The sequence below is a fragment of the Diceros bicornis genome, chromosome 23 (assembly GCF_020826845.1).
Source record: "Diceros bicornis minor isolate mBicDic1 chromosome 23, mDicBic1.mat.cur, whole genome shotgun sequence".
In the NCBI taxonomy this organism is placed as follows: domain Eukaryota; kingdom Metazoa; phylum Chordata; class Mammalia; order Perissodactyla; family Rhinocerotidae; genus Diceros; species Diceros bicornis.
This window is the reverse complement of record NC_080762.1, coordinates 566,626-587,183: the sequence shown is the minus strand read 5'-3', so window position 1 is coordinate 587,183 and position 20,558 is coordinate 566,626. Positions and strand designations below refer to the sequence as shown.

Below are 20,558 nucleotides of genomic sequence, written 5' to 3'. Positions count from 1 at the left end.
CACAATCATTATATAGTTACTTCCTGCAGGGCTATGTGGTTAGAGACTGAGGAAGCTGAACCATTACTGAAGAGAGGACCTGTTGGTGACTGGTGAAGCTGCAGGCTCATGAGGAGAATAATTTTAAAGAATGTGTTTTACATTGGTTCCCATGTAATTTCCTGTGAATTAGAGTTCAGTCTAGGAGCTTTGGATAATTTTCAGATGAGTTAATTCATGCTCACACTTGCTGTCTTCTGATTCAGATGACCCTGTCCTATTTCTAGATCTAGAAATGGAAATGATACCCTTAACAGGGTCTAATATCGGGGCATAGGTTGTTCAAATCCTTGCAAAAGGACTTTTGGGGCAGGTTTTTTAATTTGCTTTTTTGTTTGTTTTTAATTTTTCTTCTGTTTAATTTTTCTGTTATAAATTCATTTATGAGGGTGCCTAGAAGTATTACAGTCTTCCACAGGGATTATCAACAGTAAAACCTCTCTAGTTCAGACTAGTTGTGAGGAAGAACTATAGAAAAGAATAAATATCTAATGTACAGAACAATTAAAATATTGGAAATTGTCTATTAGAGGTTTCACTGTAATGATTAGATAAGAATAACTTTTACTTAGCATCTGAAACCTTCAACCCAGACAGTGACAAGCTAGTGCTGCTTATCCACAGCACAGTCTGTAGAGCAGTCGTAAACGGTTTGTGACGGTGAGCATTCCTGTCCCATTTGTGCAAGTCATTAATCCATTTTTTTTTCTAGGAAGCCCATCTTCTGATGAATAAAGCTCAGCCAAGCACCTATCTAAAGTTTCCCACAGTATAAATCCATCCAGGGCTTTAAAGTTATAATTATATATGAAGCAGCTAGATCAGAGAAAAGAATAAAAGAGCTTTCAGTTAATATTAAAAATTAATTCTCAGGGCCGGCCCAGTGGTGCAGTGGTTAAGTACGTGCGCTCCGCTTTGGTGGCCCGGGGTTCACGGGTTCGGATCCCAGGTGCGCACTGGCGCACCGCTTGTCAGGCCATGATGTGGCGGCGTCCCATATAAAGTGGAGGAAGATGGGCACGGATGTTAGCCCCGGGCCAGTCTTCCTCAGCAAAAAGAGGAGGATTGGCAATGGGTGTTAGCTCAGGGCTGATCTTCCTCACAAAAAAAAAAAAAATTTAATTCTCACCATTGATATATTCTTAGATATTATTCCTCTGGTTTCCAAAGGCAAATAGTTACTTTTTTTCTGTGGATATTTCAAACCTATATAAAACGAGACAGATTGGTATAATGAACCTTCATGTACCCATCACTCAGCTTCATCTATAGTTAACTTATAGCCAGTCTTGTATTATGTGTGTCTTCACGCATGTGCAGCGCACTCTCCTGTGTCCCTCCCTCCACTTCCTCCTTTCCATGTTATTTTAAAGCAAATCCCAGACGTTGTAGCGTTTCGTCTGTAAATGTTTAGTATGTGTTCTTTAAAGATAACCAACATAACCATAATGTTATTATCACACCTAAAAATTAGCAATAATTCTTTAATGACATAAAATTTTCCAGTTTTCTTATAAATGTCAGTTACTTTTCAGGATTCACATAAGAACCACACTATGTGTTTGGCTGTGATGTGTCTCTTACATCCTTTTCAATCTATAGCTTTTCCTCTCCAACTCTTTTTTATCCCTTTGCAATTTATTTGTTGAAGAAGTGAGGTACCTTGTCCTGGAGTTTCCCATTTGGATTTTATTGTTTGCCCCCGCAGTTATGTGTGACACGGTGACATGTCCTTCTGTCCTCTGCATTTCCTGTAAATTAGCTTGTCCACACCTGCTCATATTTTGAGGTTCATGAGAACTTCTTGTCACTGAGTTTTATATTTGTTGTCCATGACTTTGATTTTGCCTCCTATTAATGGGGATATTCAAAACTGGAGAAGTCGTTTTCTAATGGGAATATTTAAAAAATACTATGTTCTGATACAGTTTTCTTTTGGAGGAAAATTAGAAGTAAAGTATTAAAATCAAAATGTAGAGTGGGCTATTTTTTTATATTCTACTCTAGGTCCTTTTGTATAAAGCTAGAGAAACTGAGTCCTTTTCTGCCTCAGCTGTCTGAGCGTGAGTTCACATGTTTCGCAAGGCAATGATGCGGAGGAATGTTGGCTTATGCAGTGCTTGTGTAAAGGCAAAACTAAAACTGTTTGGACCTAATAAAAAGAATCTCATGCTTTTTCCCTCACTGAGTAGTGAGCAGTAATGAGAATTACCTCTTCCTGAAGGGGAGTAAGGAAGAAATTTGAGAGGGTTTTTCCTTTGCCTGTGTCAGAACCTGTAAATCATAATCTGTGGATGCTCACAGGCCCCGAGGGCTGCCCCGCTGGGGTGCCTCACACCCGTGCAGCACCTGGCAGCTCACGGGACCGTTACGGGTAGCATGTACTTCGACCTTGTGGTGACTCTGTGTTATGTTTGACTGGATTTCATGGAGGCCTGGTGTTCGTTCCCAGGTCTAATAGAAGTCTGGATCATCCTGCTGGAGCAGCTAACGGCAGCCGTGTCCAACTGTCCGCGTCAGCACCAACCGCCAACCCTGGACTTACTCTTTGAGCTGTTGAGAGATGTTACCAAAACACCTGGTAAATGTTTCCATGTCTGTCTTTCTGGGAAGTTGTTATATACACTACTTTCTTCAGGGCAGTATTTCTGTGAGCGGCATCTGTTTCACTGCTGTAAACCTAGACAGCATAATAGATGCTCAGTGGTATTTGTTGAGTGGCTGTGATGCAGTGACGTTTGAGAGATGGCCTGTTATTGTTTGCGGGTCTTTCCCCGAGTCCATTCACAAATGAAGTGTGGTGGCCAGTTGGTTGAGTGTGTTGGGGCCCCGCAGTAATCAGGCCAAGGCTGTGGTATGGATGTCTCCATGAGCAGTTGGCTTTCTCACTGCTGTGGTTACAGCCTTCCTCTGTGGCTGGATCTCACATGGCCCAGGGCTGTCGGGGCCCCGGGTCTACCACCAACACAAACAAACCACTCAGATGTGTGTGCAGTATTAAGACAGCAGCATCCATCTGGACCGTATAAAGGTCATGGGGAGTTAGATTTGGAAAAAGAGATCACCTCGTACCTGATAGTTCAGAAAAAGAATGGCCTTTAGGAATTTATGTCTTGTTCTGAATTATTCGAGGTTTGCATTCACACTTACTCATCCACATTTTCCCAAGATCAAAGAAACTTTTGTAGAAGTTTTAGTTTTCACCAACAGAACCACAAATGAAACCACTAGTTAATTCCACAGTAATAAGAGGAGTTTTGTATTCAGCCTAAACTGATGAAAACTTGATAACTGATACTCTCTTAAGATCCATAGCAAAGTTTATATCAGAATTTTTCCCAGGAAAACTATCATAGCTACTCCCACATGTTATAAAGTTAGAAGTCTTCCATCCAAGAATAAGCAGGTATTTGATAGAATTAGTTATATGCTACTATTTCTAAGTCTGTTTCGCAGGTCAGGACCGTTTTCTGCTTTCACGTTGATTGACACTGAGTGAGTGTGAGGAGCATTTAACCCAATAATTCTACTCCTAGAAATCTGTCAAAGCAAATTAACAGTAATGAAGACAAAAATGTGTATATATAATGATGTTTGCTGAAACATCTTGAATACCAAAAAAATTATGAATGCCCTAAATGGGTTAACTAAATTGTGGTAAAAGTGTTTAAATATTCTACAGGCATTAAAATGAATATTTGTGAATAATATTTAATGACATAAATAATTGTTTACAAGGCATTATGTTAAAATACGTATAGTATGGAGTACAATCTCAACTTGATGAAATTTTATGCATTTATAATTACCTGAACACAGATACATTCAAAAGTACTAGAAGGAAATGCATCAAAATGTAATTTTTTTCTTCTTTGTATTCTCATGTGTTTTTGTATTTATTATAAAAAGGCTGCCTTGCTTTTCTAATCAGAATTTTAAAAATCCATCAGCATTTTCACAAAGATTTTTATTATGGCATTGTCTATAAAGCAAAAAATTAGAAACACCTTCAATGTCCATCAGGAAGGGAATGGATAAGTGTTACATGTTCACACAGTGGAATAGTGTGTGGCACTAAAATGAGAAATATCTGAAACACATATCGTTAAGGGCAAAAAAATCAACATGCAGACCAAGGTTTACATTATCCCATTTATATAAAAGTAATGAAAAACAGAACTCTGTATCTCTCTATGTTTCATGTAAATAGATGTACTTACATCTTAAAGGGTGTCCTAATGATATGCGTATATGTATCTGTGTGCTTGCATCTGGGGACTAAGGAGTTGATCAAGGGATATTTAGCTTTATCAGTATTCTTTGAGTTTTTATGAGTGCATCCGTGTGCATAACTAAATCATGCAGAAACAAAGAGAAAAGCACCCCTAAAGACCGTGAGGTCCCCCACCTGTGCTGGATTCTTTCCCTCGAGGCTTCTCAGAGACCAGCAGTGCTGCATGACGGCAAGGAGCTTCCCTTTCATCACAGGAGGGCTGCCGAGATCACAGTTCTGATGCTGGCTTTCCTTTCTCAGGACCAGGGTTCGGTATCTATGCAGTTGTTCATCTTCTCCTCCCTGTGATGTCCCTCTGGCTCCGTCGTAGCCATAAAGACCATTCGTACTGGGATGCAGCCTCTGCTAACTTCAAGCATGCCATTGGTCTGTCCTGTGAGCTGGTGGTGGAGCACATTCAAAGCTTTATACACTCAGGTATCTATGGTACCAAAGCAGTTCATGATGAGTGTGTCTTTAGGAGGCAGCGTCATTGTCTAAAAGTGCCTAGTAAATACTTAATGCAAATACCAGTGCATGATTTTTGTCCTGGAATTATTAAAATAGAATGACATGGTCAGTGCCAGCCTTCAAATAGATTATCAAAAAGAAAATTGACCCATGTGTCCTCTACAAAATTATCAAACAGAATACTTAAAATACATGTGTGACTAAAAATGAAATACCTAATAAGGTCTAGGATATTTGTGCATTAGCAGAGGGGAGGCAAGTTCAAGTATTTAACAAATTAAGAAAGAAGAAATATCCCTGTAGCCTGGGGTTGTGTCCTGTTCTCCTGCTTCATCTGGGGACGCTAAATGGAGGAGGCAGGGTTTTAGAAAAGGCTTAAATTATGGGCAAGAATTTGCTTAACATGTTACGGGTGAAGCGAAAGTTCTTAATATCTGTGGCATTCTGAGAAAGACTTGGAGGTGTGGGGTGGACGTAGGCTGAGGCCAGCAGGTGGAGGGGCTCGAGGCGGGGAGTGCGTCGGCAGCAGCACCAGGAGCAGCGCTGGGGAGACAGAGATTCTTGCCGTGGGAGGATCTGGGAGTTTGAGAGCAGAAGAGACACCACGCTGGCCTTAGAGGTTCTAAAGAAAAGGGAAGGGCATACGGAAGCATAAAGGAAGAGGTAAGAGGCTCCCTTGTTGGAGAGGTTGGAGACACACCCAGGGAGAGTCCAAAAGTGAAGATATCTCTCTACAGAGTTTAGTAAGGACCATTTGCCCTGCCAACAGGACGAACTGAGAAAGAGAGCAGTGGGTGTTTCCACGAGGAGGTAATACTGTGTCCACAGGGGCAGGTGTTCTTGACCAGGTCGCTGCTCTCCACAGCCTGGGACCCTCAAGGATCCTGCTGAAAACTGGTTCTGTGGCCTCACAGGGACTCTGAGGAAAAGAATACAGATGTAGTCCTTGAATTGAGCACATAGAATGTGATTTGGGGAGTCCTATTTTCTGTAGTCTGTGGATAGTGTGCAAACTGAAGCCAGACTGAAAAGGTCCAAGAAGAGGTAGGACGAGAGACATTTTTGTTTTCTAAGAGCATTTAATTCAGTTTAATTTGACTGTCAGCAGTAAGGAAAATGTTTTATTTTTCCCCTTTTTCAAAGAATTTAGATGAATTATGTACTTAACTTTTAAAAATGTACATCAACACATAAAAGTGAACCACATATTTCATCTTGATATGTCTATAAATGGTTGAAACTAGCTAAAGTTGGGTAAAATCCAAGAACATTGTTGTTTGAATGGGTTTTTTTTGTTATTAGGGCCATTTTTCTCTCTGTTCTGTTTCCCAGATATTGATATATCTTATCACTCAGACTTCCCTCTTTCGTGATAGATGCCATTTCAGCCATTCCTTTACTGTAAGCTGAGTGGAACCTTGCCTTGCCTCTTCCTGCAGACATCAGGTACGAGGCCGTGATCAACACTATGCTGAAGGACCTCTTTGAGTTGCTGGTGGCGTGCGTGGCCAAGCCCACGGAAACCATCTCCAGGGTGGGCTGCTCCTGTATCCGGTGAGACAGGGTCCCTGGCTCTCCACAAAACTGGAGTTTTTATTATGAAATCCAAGGGAATTAAATTGTTTTGTGATAGCAATCCACTTTTTGGTTTGCTTTTAATAAGTGAAAATGATGTTGTATAAATAAAAAGGACTATGTGCTAATAATTCATTTTAGAGTTCAGTCAGCAAATATTTATTGTGTGAGTCATTATACCGGGTACTCTGCTGTGTAGAAAGTGATGTAAGCCAAGGTCCCTACCCTGGAGGAGCTCATAGCCTCTCCTAGAGGACATGCTAGAGAGAGGCGCGTGAAACGTGGTAACAGTGAGAGGCTCTGTGGACGCCCTGGAAGTACAGGAGGGCGGGTAGGGCAGCCAGCAAGGGCTCTTTGTCATGGTGACACTTGGTGGGATCTTCCAAGGGGGCGAGCTTGTGATAGGTTCTCGCCGTTCTCTTTGCCAGCAGGAGAACAGCAAGAACAAATACATGGGATAAGAATTATAAGGGACAAGAGGGATTTCATTGTTTTGTTTGATCATTTTATCATTTGTTTTGATTGTAGAGGAGTAGTGGAAAATGGGGCTAGAATGGAAAAATTAGCACAGAATATATACAGTCCTCCATGCAAGCCTAAGCTTAAACACCAGCCTACTTGTAATGGGGATCCGCTGATATTTTTATATTAAAATGGTTTAGGAAATAGTATTATGATGATGGAACACGGGCAGACTGAAGGCAGAGTGATAAGAAGACAGCAGGACATGTGAGGAAACTGTGGCATGAGTCTACTCACACCTCTGTGTGTGCGGATTCAGGACTTCTTTCCTTGTTTCTTCTGGCAGGTACGTCCTTGTGACGGCGGGCCCCGTGCTCACGGAGGAGATGTGGAGGCTTGCCTGCTGTGCGCTGCAGGATGCCTTCTCCGCCACGCTCAAGCCAGTGAAGGTAAAGCGCTCACAGGTTCCGGTCTTCCTTAGCTCCCTGGTGCCTCGTCAAGTTAGACATCTGGATTCTGCCTCCTCCTCAGAGCAGGCAGTCTCACTTGAAGTCTTGCAGAGGGTGAGGAAGAAGTGGCTGGGTCAGTGCTTTGGTCCCAGACACAGGGACTGGACCCATGAACCCAGACGCACCAAGGGAACGTCTACTGTGTTTCTCCCTAGGATCTGCTGGGCTGCTTCCACAGCGGCACCGAGAGTTTCAGTGGGGAAGGCTGCCAGGTGAGAGTGGCAGCCCCCTCCACCTCCCCCAGTGCCGAGGCCGAGTACTGGCGCATCCGAGCCATGGCTCAGCAGGTAAGGGCTGCGGCTTTTGATCCCAGGGGCTCTAGAAGCTCCTTCCTGAGGGTCTTGCATCACCAAACGACCTGCCATTCCCTTTGGGGTATACACCTCCTGGCCTGACCTCTTGCTAGTGCTATTCCTTACCAGGAATGGCCTTAACCCAGTCAGCGGTGTATGGCCCCCTCTACCGTCTCTTACGTGTTGCATCCTCCAGCACCTTTTTCTACCTGGCCACTGCACTTCATACATAACTCGACTGGCTTGTTCTGCTTACATTAGAAGTATTACTATTACCGCTAGACTATGAGTGCCTAAGAGTTTAATTATTTTTTTCCTTATATCTATCTCTCATACAGAGCACAGAGCTTAACATTTACTAGTTGCTTAATAAATTTGAGTTGAATGTAACTGATTAGTAAAATTAAAATGTACTTGCCCATAACTTTTTCTTCTGACACATGTCATAAGTCACAGAAGTTGGTTGTGAGCTCCTGAGGAGCAGAGAACATATTCTGTATGTTTGCCTTGGGATTCCTGGAGCAAGCACGTAGAAAGTGCTGAGTGACTGCTGCGTCAATGAATTGCTGAATCACAGAAGGCCTTGCAGCATAAGCACAAGATGTGTGCCCAAATGCTTGAGTGCCATGTCAGTCTGCCTCTAAGAAACCCTGCCTGGGGCTTTCATCAGCAGTCCAGTCAAGCACTGTCCCTACACTCACATCTATTCATAACAGCACTATTCATAATAGTGAACATGGGCTAAATTCCCAACAACCATTGGTTTGCTAAACGTCTGTCATGTAATAGCAACAGACTTATTTGAATTATGTCTTCACATGCAGAAGATAATTTGCATATACATATGTGTGTGTAGTGTGTGTTTAAAATATAAAGCAATTTTTATAAATGTATATGCACTGTCAAATTGAATTAAATTTGAAAAAATGAAGTGAGTTGAGGGTTATATTCAAAGGCTCCCTTTCTCTGCAAGGTCTGTTTAAATTCTTAGTGAAATTTCCCCTTAGCACATTGTTCATCCAGGATGCCCTGATTATCAACATAAAGAACTCAGTCACTTCACATTGCCAGGTGAGAAGTTGCCCGGCCAGTTCTGACTTCTGAAGGGCTTTTGCCAGCTCTCCTCAGGTAGTAGGACAAGAACCTTCCCCCTTCAGCTTCTCACATCCTCTGTGCACATTCGTAACATCCCGGGACATGATGGTTCTGCTGTTCTGAAGGGAGAGAGCATCCAAGGCCGGTCCACAGAGGTTGGGACAGAAGAAATGTCAAAAGGCTACAATGAAGAGCCACTTCCAACAGCCTGGCCATTGTGGATGGCTGCAGCAATAAGTCTGGCTAGGAACCATGACAGAGAAGCCAGAGGGTGGTTCTCCAAAGGGAGAGCTTCTCTAAACAGGAAGCGATCATACCTGGCTGGTAAAGAGCTCCCGTGTGTGTACAGTGGTCTCTTCCACCACATCCCACCACACAGCGAGAATATGAAAATGTCAGTGGAGTCCTGTTCTGAAACAGCTCGTTACTGGAGAAGGACAGCAGAGACCATTTAGTGAATCTTTCACTTCTTAATATTTCTCTCTCTCTTCCTCAGTCCCAAACCTTCCTCTTGTATTCACTCTTCAGATAACCCAGTATTCAATAATCTCACAACTCTTACAAGATTTGGAAAGAAAAAGCTCCTTAAAAATACTCATGTTTCCAAAGGGACATGATGACTCTTTTCATGGTCACTTTTCCCGTTGTCTAGTAGGGGGCTTGGCCGCATCAGTAGTCGTGACAGGAGAAGTCCTAGTTAAGTTCTTATTCCTGCATTGGGTGGAGTATGGTACCAAGCAGACACCAAAATCAGAGAAGATCTTGACAGACACGGCCCCTCTGTTCGCTCTTAATATGAGCCATCAACACTCGCTCTGCGCTCTGCGGAGGGGTAGAGTGAACTGTCGTATGGTGGAAGTCGCAGTGTTGTCAATGTCAGCAGCTCGCTTTACTGAATATTTGCTCTTCCAGAGCTTTCATGTGCAACACACACATTAACTCATTTAATCCTCTCCACAAACGTACCAGGTAGGAACCCGTTGTCCACCTCACTTGATGGGTGATAAAATGAGTAGAAGGAGTAAGCAGCTTGCCTGGGGCCGTCCAGCTAATCCCTGGTGGAGTCAGGTCAAGGCGGGTGGAGCTTGACCTCACCTCTGTACACCCCTCAGGTCTTTATGTTGGACACGCAGTGCTCACCAAAGACTCCCAACAACTTGGATCATGCCCAGTCCTGTCAGCTCATTATCGAGCTGCCTCCTGACGAGAAGCCAAGCGGACACACCAAGAAGAGGTAAGCAGCGAAGCTTAAACACTAGTGTGCTGATAAGTAGCGAAGTTCATGTATTCCAGTTCTGGCTCATCATAAACCAGGCTATGGCCCAGAATACTGAAAACATTTGTGGAGTCATTTAGCAATGGTTTTCATAGGAAATTGTTAGCCTTTTAACCAGATTTCCCACATGTCACATGTATCAGTTTGCTAGGGCTGCCAGAACAAAATACCGCAGACTGGGGGCTTCAACACAGAAATGTGTTTCCTCCCAGTTCTGGAGCCTGGAAATCCAAGATCAAGATGTCAGCAGGATTGGTTTTTTCTGAGGCCTCTCTCCTTGGCTTCTAGATGGATGTCTTCTCCCTGTGTACCCACCTGTGTCCTTATCTCCTCTTCTTGTAAGGACACTGGTCGTATTGGACTACAGCCCAGCCGTATGACTGCGTTTTAACTTAATCACCCCTTTAACAGCCCCATCTCCACATACAGTCACATTCTGAAGTGCTGGGGGTTAGGGCTTCAGCATATGCATTTTGAGGGGACACGACTCAGTGTGTTTATAACATTATACATATTATAATCTTTTTTTTAAAAATAATTGTAATTTGAGGCATGAGTCACATTGTTTCAGTGAGAAATGCATCCACTTCTCGTGAGCAATCCAGTGGTCGGGAGACAAAAGGGTCTGTGCCCACCACAGGACACTTTCCCTTCTGAAATACCGTCATCTGCCTAAAGACTGTTGTCCCAGAGTTGAAGATGGAGGCCGTGACTGAAATCTCCCCCTTCAGACCTGGGGCGCACCGTAGTCACAATGAGAAGTATTTGAGGATAGACGTTTCCACTCCCGTTTCACCCACGAGGAGACGGTCAGAGAGGCTGGGTCACTTGTGAAGGACACATTCCTGCGAATGGCGGAGCCGGACTCAAAACCGTCTGGCTGAGATAATGCCTGTGTCCTTCACTGCTGCCTTTTTAGGGAGAGAGAGTGATTTTTCCAAAAGTTAGCCAGTCAGTTGGAGCAGTTCGATTAATAGAATCATTTGGGTGAAATTTCCAGGTACTAATTTTTTTTAGCCAAGTGTGTGGAAGATACACAAGGAAAAGTTACGAAGCGTGAATAAAAGCTGGAACAGCTGTGAGCCTGCCACTGAAGTTCAGAAACGGGACTTCACCAGTGTCCCGAGTGCTCCCCCAGATCTGGGCTCCGCCTCCCCACTGAAGGCCTCCTTTTCGTGGTGGTCCTTTGATGGATGCGTACCGGAGGCCGTGTGCTCCTTCTCACATCTTTGAGCGTTAACTGTTTCAGAATTTCAGTTCTTTCCCTACCTGCTTCCTTTCTTATGTTTCTAGTTTCCTTTCAGCCAGCTTTTCTTGCTGGAATATTCTTTGAAGTAAAAGTGGGAAGAGCAGGCTGAGCTCACAGTGTAAATGAAACGGACCAGGATCGCCCCGGCGCCAAGGCTGTTGGTTTAAAGGTTCTAAAGGCTTACGACTTAACATTCATCAGCATGGTTCATCAGTTTGCTTAGTCCTGTTAAACACCTACCCCCTCAATGAAGTTCAGTAAGAGAGGAAAAGCATATTGAATTCCATAGCAGAGCCCACTGGCTACTGAGCCAAAAAATATTCCCTAGCATTCTTTACGAGCTCTACACAAACTGTATTTTGCATTCTTGGATTTGACTCATTACAGAGGCAATGCTTAATTTAGCACAGGATGTGGTGGGAGGTGAGTTAGACCTAAGAAAAGTTTGCATATATGCCTGTCAGGTGCATCCTCAAAGGTCCACGTTAAAATCACCCATGGAAAACAAGACCTAAATGAAAACCAGATTACAGCATTTAGACAAACGGCTTTAACACTGGGAGCTCTAAGCTTTACACAGGCCACATAACCTTACTTAGAGCTTTAAGATGTACTTTAAACGGTGAATCTGTTTGTCTCTGCTGCTGCTGACCTTAGCCTGTCTCAAGTCAGCCACTCATCATGCAGTTAACTCGCCAGCATCCCCTCCGGAGGCTTGCTTCCCTTTGCAGTCGGCATCCGAAGCGGGAGGCGTAGGTCTCACCACTTCACAGTCCCCTGTGCTGAGAGAAAGGTCGGAACACGGAGGTTCAACGCATTGAAAACGTGTTTGTTGATGGTGTTTGTTCCCGATCTTGCTGTCTCCTGCCAGCACCGAGGACTGAGTTGCGCATCTGTAAACAGTGATTTCACTTTGTCGATATCTTTCTGGAATTTTCATCTCTGCAGTATTGCTGCTGCTTCTCTTCTTTGTTTTCTTATTGCTGCATCACTTTTAGCTTGAACCTGAAGTCAAGGGGATTTTCTGTCCTTTTCTACACACGCAGCTGGCAATGTTATATCCTAAAGCATCAAAGGGAATGTCTTGTTGACAAAGACAATTCAGACATGGCCTTGCACCAGCCCTTTCGTTAGGTGTTTGCTAGAGAAGGGCTTTCTGTTTCTCAGGGAAGGTAACAGAAACATCCTTGAGGGCGAGGCTGTTACACTCCAGGGCTGATCACACCCCCTCTGGGTATGCTTCCTGCTCCACTACAGGAGCCCAGGCTGCCAGGCATGGGGCCGACCTGTGGGAGCCACTTCTCAGCGAGAGCTCTCTCCCGGGCCAGGGCTCTGTGCAGGCCCCAGCACTCAGAACCCGTCTTGGTTTGTTGTTGGGTTTGTCTTGGAGATTCACTGAGTGCTGCTCTCACCAGACATTTTCCCAGACCATGGAGACAAGAAGATGAGTCAGTCACTACCCTGTCCTTGGAGGACCTTGTGGTGTGGGGGAGACAGAACAAGGGAATGGGCTTGCGCCTCAGTGACGGGATTTCCCTGCTGAGTTAGGGTCCTGGAGTTGTGGACATGAAGCACTAGAACAGGTCAGTGGCTGTCAGAGCCCTCTTCTTCAGAAGAATGCATATCCATGTCTCTTAACACTTTAAGTAACTAGTCAGAAGTTACTGAAGTAGGAGCTGAGGGGAGGGCCAATGGGGAGTTATTATTTAATGGGCACAGTTTCAGATTGGGATGATGAGAAAGTTCTAAAGATAGATCATGGTGAAGGTTATATAACACTGTGCATGTACTTAATGCCGCTGAATTGTACTTTTAAAAATGGTTAAAACAGTAACTTTGTTAAGTAACTTTTTTTGTGGTAAAGTACACTGAAGTGATTTCTTAGGAAAGGCTACTGTTTGAATGGTAGTCCTTTGCTCCTCGTCCCATTGCTGAGGTTTCCCTCCGAGCACCGCTGCGCAAGGGGCAAGATCAGCCTTTAAATATACATGGGAGGATTTTTGTTCTTTTCTGCTAGTTATACAATAATTTTTAAATTCAAGGTTATAGCTAGACATATGAGAATCGAGAAAAAAATTATTAACATAACAGTTAGACCTTCGAAATCAATATTGTTAACGAGAGTTGTCATAATTTTGTAATTACCAGTTATGGGAATTCTAACTATTTTCATGAAATTCTAAGAGCAGTGAAAAGAGCATGAAACTTTAAGCCCAAAACCACATGGTGAATTAAAATGTCCGGTAAGCACAGTACCTGGAATTGAAGTTGTTTTCTTAGTACAGGAATCCAACAAAGGGGCTGAACCATGAGTATTTGAGCCCTCCCTTCTCACACTGCCTTCTCGGGCTGCACCCTGGTCAGGAAGAACATGAGGTTGTCGTGACCTGACCAGATGTCTGGGGGACGCGCCCTCTCCCACCTCCCCATCCCACGAAGCTGACCTGAGAGGCATCTCGGTGGATCCAAATGAGCACTAGAGGCCCTGTTGGCAGGAGAGGATGCAGAGGGAGTTAGCGTGTGGTGAGCGAAGGCCGCCCTCTCTCCGAGGTTTGTTCTAGAAGGCTGTGAATTAGATGACCAGTTTCTTTCCTTGAAAATGTTAGCCTCATAATACCGCCAATGTTAAAACTTTTCAGTATTGGCTTTCCTCTATCTCACGTGCTGGAAGCACTAAGGTTTTTACATACATGCACCTAAAGCATTAACATTTAATTCTGGAAAACTGGTTTGGTTCCTGCAAAGCCAGACTTCAATAAGATTATAAAAACTTTGGGCTTAAGAAAACATGGCAAAGGATAGGGAAAGGGCCAATTAAAATTAATATAACTCAGCAGAAATTATTGCTTTCTTGATTTGCTATGTTTTATTACTCATAGTTGTGAGAGAAAATAAGATGTGTCACATCCCATAATTTTGCTACAGTAATCCCCCTTATCCGCAGGGGACACGTTCCAAGACCCCCAGTGGATCCCTGCAACACCGGGTAGTGCTGAACCCTACACATAATATGTTTTCTCCTGTACATACACACCTGTGATAAAATTTAATTTATCAATTAGGCACAGTAAGAGATTAACAACAATAACTTCTCTTTGGTGTATCCGAATTGCCAGCATCGCTACCCTTGTGCTGTGGAGCCAATATTAAGTAAAATAAGAGTTTCTTAAACACCAGCACTGTGATACCATGACAGTTGATCTGATGATAACCAAAACGGCTACTAAGTGACTGTATATAGTAGCATGTACAACATGGATATGCTGGACAGAGGGAGGATTCACATCCCAGGTGGGAGGGCACAGATTTCCTCACGCTCCTCAGAATGGCATGCAATTTAAAACTTATGAATTATTGCTGGAATTTTCCATTTAATATTTCTGGATCTCAGTTGATAGTGGGTAATTGAAACTGCAGAAAGCAAAACCGTGGATAAGGGGGGACAACTGTACATTAAAAATTTTTTATAAAACTGTTCTTTTTGTTTTCTGAGGCTTGTTGATAATTGTTAATTCTGTCATAACTTATATAAATCTATAAAGTATCTGGAATTCCATTAATCATGATTAAGATGGTTATCGTGTAATGGCCCAAGAAGTTTTCCCTTTTTTAAGCAAGACATTAAAATACTAGTAATTTACTTTGTTGTTTTGCGTGTGTCGTTCTCAAGTGTGTACCATTGGAATCGCTGTAAAGTGATTCACATGAGGCGGCAGGCTACTGACCAGTCCCTGTCTTTGCATTTGCAGTGTTTCCTTCAGGGAGATCGTGGTGAGCTTGCTGTCTCACCAAGTGTTACTGCAGAACTTGTACGACATCTTGTTAGAAGAGTTTGTCACACGCCCCTCTCCTGGGGAGGAGAAGACGATCCAGGTGCCAGAAGCCAGGCTGGCCGGCTTCCTCAGATACATCTCCATGCAGAACCTGGCGGTCATATTTGACCTGCTGCTGGACTCGTACCGGACGGCCAGGGAGTTCGACACCAGCCCTGGGCTGAAATGCCTGCTGAAGAAAGTGTCCGGCATCGGGGGTGCCGCCAACCTGTACCGCCAGTCTGCGATGAGCTTTAACATTTACTTCCACGCTCTGGTCTGCGCTGTCCTCACCAATCAAGAAGCCATCACTGCCGAGCAAGTGAAGAAGGTTCTTTTTGAAGATGATGAGAGAAGCACAGACTCGTCCCAGCAGTGTTCATCAGAAGATGAAGACATCTTTGAGGAGACTGCCCAGGTGAGCCCCCCAAGAGGCAAGGAGAAGAGGCAGTGGAGGGCTCGAATGCCCTCTTTGAGTGTCCAGCCCATCAGCAATGCAGACTGGGTGTGGCTGGTCAAGAGGCTGCATAAGCTGTGCATGGAACTCTGCAATAACTATATCCAGATGCACTTAGACCTGGAGAACGGCATGGAGGATGTTCCCACCTTCAAGAGCGACCCCTTCTTTACCCTGCCCTCCTTCCAGTCCGAGTCATCCACTCCATCAACCGGGGGGTTCTCGGGGAAAGATACGCCTTCTGAGGATGACCGAAGTCAGATACGGGATCACACAGGTGGGTCTCTGAGCCTGAGGGGGTCCAGTGGAGAGCTGCCGCCACTGCCCCCGAGCCCCAAAGGGGAGAAGAAGGATCACAGCCGGAAGAAAGAGTGGTGGGAGAATGCGGGCAACAGGATCTACACCATGGCAGCCGACAAAACCATTTCAAAATTGATGACTGAATACAAAAGGAGGAAACAGCAGCATAACCTGCCCCCCTTCCCCAAAGAGGGCAAGGTGGAGAAGAAGGGAGAGGCCCTGGGTCCGCGGGGCCCAGACTCCCCACTGCTGCAGCGTCCCCAGCACCTGACAGACCAAGGGCAGGTGCGACATTCCCTCAGTGCCGGCCCCGAGCTGCTGCGACAGAAGAGGCCGCGCTCGGGCTCCACTGGGAGCTCCCTGAGTGTCTCTGCCAGGGACGCCGAAGCCCAGATCCAGGTGGGTTCCTCCCGGCCAGAGAGCACGGGGCGGCGCGCTGGCAGTGCGGAGGGAGGCTGGGTTTCCAGTGACAGACATGTCCCCTTCAGGAGCACTCGAACCCCAGCAGGAGATATAAGCCAGTTTACCTCCCAAGTCAGCACGCCTGCGCCTGAGAGGAGGATCCATCTGTGTCAGGGTATCAGTGCGTAACGGATATTTTATTCTCAGATAGTTTCAGGAATTGTTTTTATAGGTTATAACATATTATTGAGAATCAGGAACCCATCTGTATAAATAAGGTGAAGCTAAAGCTTTTGAAATGGATGGACTTTAGCAGTTGTTGAGTCCTGAGTATACCATTTGAAGCGAGCACTGAAGAAATTCTCTAGTTATGAAAAATTATTAAAGGAAAAGGCAAGCTGCATATTATTATGCGGTTATACCAATGACTTCTTTTCATCTCAAGTTTTCTAATCCATCCTAAGCACATAGAAATCCTCATTCTTCACGGTGCTTTGAGTATTCCTATTCCTTCATATAGTTAATATTTGTAATTCTATGGTACATCAAAAAATGAGTTTGAGAAGAAAACAGTGTTGGTACTGTTTTGTTCAACTTGAGAAGAGATTAGGTGGGCAAAGAGAGAAATGGAGGGATCTAGAGTCATGAAGAGCCCTTTAAAAATAGTCTGGATGTTTATCTTAAATTGTAGACCCCTGTTGCAGGCATAATAAGTTAGGAGATCTTGGGCCCTAGGATTCTATGAACCTACACAGGAGTATATGCTTAGAATGAACATAAATTTGAAATTAGTATGAATTTTGGAAGATACCTTATTTTCCTCTGAAGTGTCTTGAACATAGAACTAAACTTCATAATTCAGAATCTGCAGAAGTCATCTTAGACTAGATTTGCAAAGGTAGTCAGACTGAGATTCGCGGTTCTTCTTGAACACTGACCTTCTTGACAAATAACATGCCTTAATTGCCTTCTCACCTCTTGGAGAGGTGCTTGTGATTTTAAAAGTTATCCTAAATTAAGGTAGACCTATTCCAAGTTTTCTAGGCATTATAGGGACTGCTGATTAAAAGTGTCCCATGGCCTATGGAAATCTCATTATGAGAAGGCAAGAGTCTTTAAAAATCTGAGGAATAAATAAGATTTTTGTAGTTTGTGAAAGCTAAAAATAAGGTATTCCTAATGTTAGATGAGTCTCTGCTATTCCTTATATATATGAACTTAAAATAAAAATTTATTATAGACACATTAAATTAATAAAGACTAATTTATTGCAGCGTAAAGCCTGAGAGAACTCATTTGCAGGTGGAGAGGGCTTAGCGCCATCCGAGAGTTCAGAGGAAACCACAGGAGAAAGCTGCTAATTCTCTTAAATCTTTCTCTTAGGCATGGACCAACATGGTGCTAACAGTTCTCAACCAGATTCAGATCCTTCCAGACCAGACCTTCACAGCCCTCCAGCCAGCAGTGTTCCCGTGCATCAGCCAGCTGACCTGCCACGTGACTGACATCCGAGTCCGCCAGGCTGTGAGAGAGTGGCTTGGCAGAGTGGGCCGAGTCTATGACATCATTGTGTAGAAGACTCACGTCCGTTCCCAAGGAGATACAGTAGCGAGGGTTAGAGTATAGAGCATGCCTGCCAGTCCAACTGATCGCGTTTTCCCCACGGAAACCAGTGTCTCAGAGAACAGTCAGCCGCTCCCTAACTCGTCAGCACTGGGGCCGTTTGGATACTAAGGCTGTATCTAGATGACACAACCATACTCTGATTTTGCACATTATTTCAGAAGAGTCTACATTCCTTGACACATTTCTAAATCCTGAAGTTTATTTCCCAGCAATGTTATCGCCAAATGGGTCACTTTCAAGGACCACTCCTTTGAAAACACTACATTGATCCATCATTTTTTTAAAAAAAATAATGCAATTGCTAAAGAAATATCTGCTGGTAAGTCAAGCTGATGTATACTCAGACATCCAGTACCAGACATTATTAATTGGAGGAAGATTTGTATTATGATTATCGGTTTGGCAGGGAGAGCAACAGCTGGAAAAATATATTCTTGGGTGTCATAATCAAGAAAGGGATGACTTCCTCTGTGAAATATTCCAGAACATTCTAAATTGTTCCTAAGTTGTCAAGATCTTCTGGTTGGTATTCGCCAACCTCCTCGGTAAGGTACTGTTGTGCCTTATTTCCCTGTTTCTGGAGGAAGAAAATTCTTTCCTGGCAGGGTGTAAGTCTGTGGCATGGCAGCCTTTGACACACAGTACCCAGTGGTGACGTTCCACGAGACCTAAGAGGGACTGGCCGCCAGGCCGCCTTGGCTGTCCCGTGAGTCTTTGCTTTTGCTCCCAAGACAAAAAAGGAAAGAGAAAGAAAGAAAGGTGCCTTAGCTCTTTGTTGCACAGACATTTCTATGCTCCACAGTGATCTGAACATAGGGTACATTTGGTTTTTAAGAAAACAAAACATTAAAATGCAACTCATTTTATATCGACACCCGTGGAGGAAAGGAACTCAGTTCTTCACCCAGTGAGCAGGCTTCTCAGGGAGGGGGTGGGGAAGGAGATTATGAGGAAATCGCTTTAAACCTTAAAATTTATACAACAGTCAGGTGACCTCATGGTGTCAGCCACACAAGCCCTAGTCTCAGAAGAAAAGCAAACTGAAGGAGAAGGGCACAGCATGAAGTTTAGGAAAGTACATGTTCAATTTAAAGTAGTTCTCCCTGGCAAGTAAATTACCCTGTGTTTGAGGTCTTTTTATTCAGGCCAATATTTTAAGCGGATATTTCTTTTCCTAAATATTACTAGAAAATTAATTTGGAAGCTTTGTCTTATGATTTACAGTATATTTAGCATTTCTTAAATTATAATAATGATTGAAACTCCTCAATCAAGCCCACTCATATACATTATAGAGAGTAGAGTTAGTTGCTAAGACATAATTTTCCCAGCCCCTAAAAATTATTTGTAATCAAATGTCATCCTTTAAAAATAAAACATCAACTCTTCAGAATGGAAGTAAGGATTTAAAACTGAGAACTGTATTCAGTTCTGGTATTTTTAACTTTGTCTTCCTTGAGAAACATAACACGATCTGCAAGGTAAGAGGAAGACAGGGCTCCCTGACTTATTTAGGCCATCTAGAGTAACCTCGTTATTCATGTGCCAACTAGAGAGCACCCCAGGACTCAGAAGACGGTTTTCCAGTTCCACAAAACACTGTTTGCCTTCAGAGTTTACTCATTAGACAATAATTCAAGTGTAGAAACAGGTCAACTATTTGATCTTAACAAGCAGTGACTTGTTGGGAGAGCAATGAGCCATGTTCCATACTTTTGAATTTTTATATTTTGTAAGTAGAATTGAAAGTTGAGTAGATACTTTTTTTTTTTTTTTAACAAAAGCAGTACACCATGGTTGTTTTCTTTTTCTTTTTGTAGCTTATCTGAGGTTCAGTTCTCCTTTGTGAGCCCTGAATACTACAGAATTTACTGGGGAAAGAAAAAAAGCTTCAGTAAAGCAGAGTAATTACAAAATGTTTATATGTAGCAACTTTTTATAAAGTATAAAAAGTCAAAGGAAGCCAGTCTCGATTTGTGGGTATCACGTCCCAGAGTCTGTTACTTGTTCAGCAGGCAGAATTCATTCTCGGGCAGAGAGTCTCTATTATGGGATCCGAGGCTGGTTTATGAAAATAGATCTACCCCATCCTGTGTCCCCACTCAGCTCTAGTCCTGGCCTGACCGAGTCCCAAGAATAAAACCCTGAGAGCCTTGACCCACAACTCGGTCAGGGATTTGGTCCCTCACTTCATCTTCTCCATCACCCACCCCAGGGCCAGACAGGTCTTCATCCCACCTCCAGATTCTGGCCAGATTCCAGCCAGAAAATTAGCTAAGTCACAGCAGTGCTTCTCACAGGTATTTGCAGTTTTCAAAAAGGACATTGTTTGATGCAAATTACCTCTAAGGAACAGGACTTGAGGTCACAGCGAAGTCAGTCAAATCTTCCCAGGGGTGACGAAGAATGGGAGACCATTAAAAACCCCTGGTAGACGAGTAGTCCCTTCGCAAACTGCCCCGCCCGCCCTCTGTCCTGGTGTCTCAGTTTCCCCATCTCTTCCTTCACTGTCTCCCACAGCCTTTATAGTCACAACAGTTATTACCGTATATTCACGGATCTGAGCAGACAAGGCTTTGCACATTGCTTTTAGTTGCCTGTATTTACTGCCAAAAGTGTGTTACCCTGAGGTTGAGATTTACTCACTAATGTTTTGGTAAAGTGTCCATCATGTAAAAAGCACCTGGAAACAAAGCGTAAAGGGATTCCTGAGAGCAGC

General features: G+C 43.7%; 1 protein-coding gene across 5 annotated transcripts in view; it reads left to right on the top strand.

Moving 5' to 3' along the window:
• The window catches only part of ARFGEF3 (ARFGEF family member 3), a 158,050-nt gene extending 139,942 nt beyond the window's left edge, over nucleotides 1-18,108 (top strand). For 4 of the 5 annotated variants that reach the window (XM_058566189.1, XM_058566187.1, XM_058566186.1 and 1 more), the window contains 8 exons: nucleotides 2,492-2,620; nucleotides 4,574-4,750; nucleotides 6,223-6,337; nucleotides 7,167-7,269; nucleotides 7,485-7,616; nucleotides 9,830-9,951; nucleotides 14,992-16,210; nucleotides 17,597-18,108. In XM_058566189.1, the coding sequence (XP_058422172.1) occupies nucleotides 2,492-2,620; nucleotides 4,574-4,750; nucleotides 6,223-6,337; nucleotides 7,167-7,269; nucleotides 7,485-7,616; nucleotides 9,830-9,951; nucleotides 14,992-16,210; nucleotides 17,597-17,788 (2,189 nt within the window). In that variant the 3' untranslated portion in view covers nucleotides 17,789-18,108. The remainder of the gene's footprint in view (nucleotides 1-2,491; nucleotides 2,621-4,573; nucleotides 4,751-6,222; nucleotides 6,338-7,166; nucleotides 7,270-7,484; nucleotides 7,617-9,829; nucleotides 9,952-14,991; nucleotides 16,211-17,596) is intronic. The other variant, XM_058566188.1, reaches the window with a different exon arrangement.
• The last annotated feature ends 2,450 nt before the right edge of the window (nucleotides 18,109-20,558 follow it).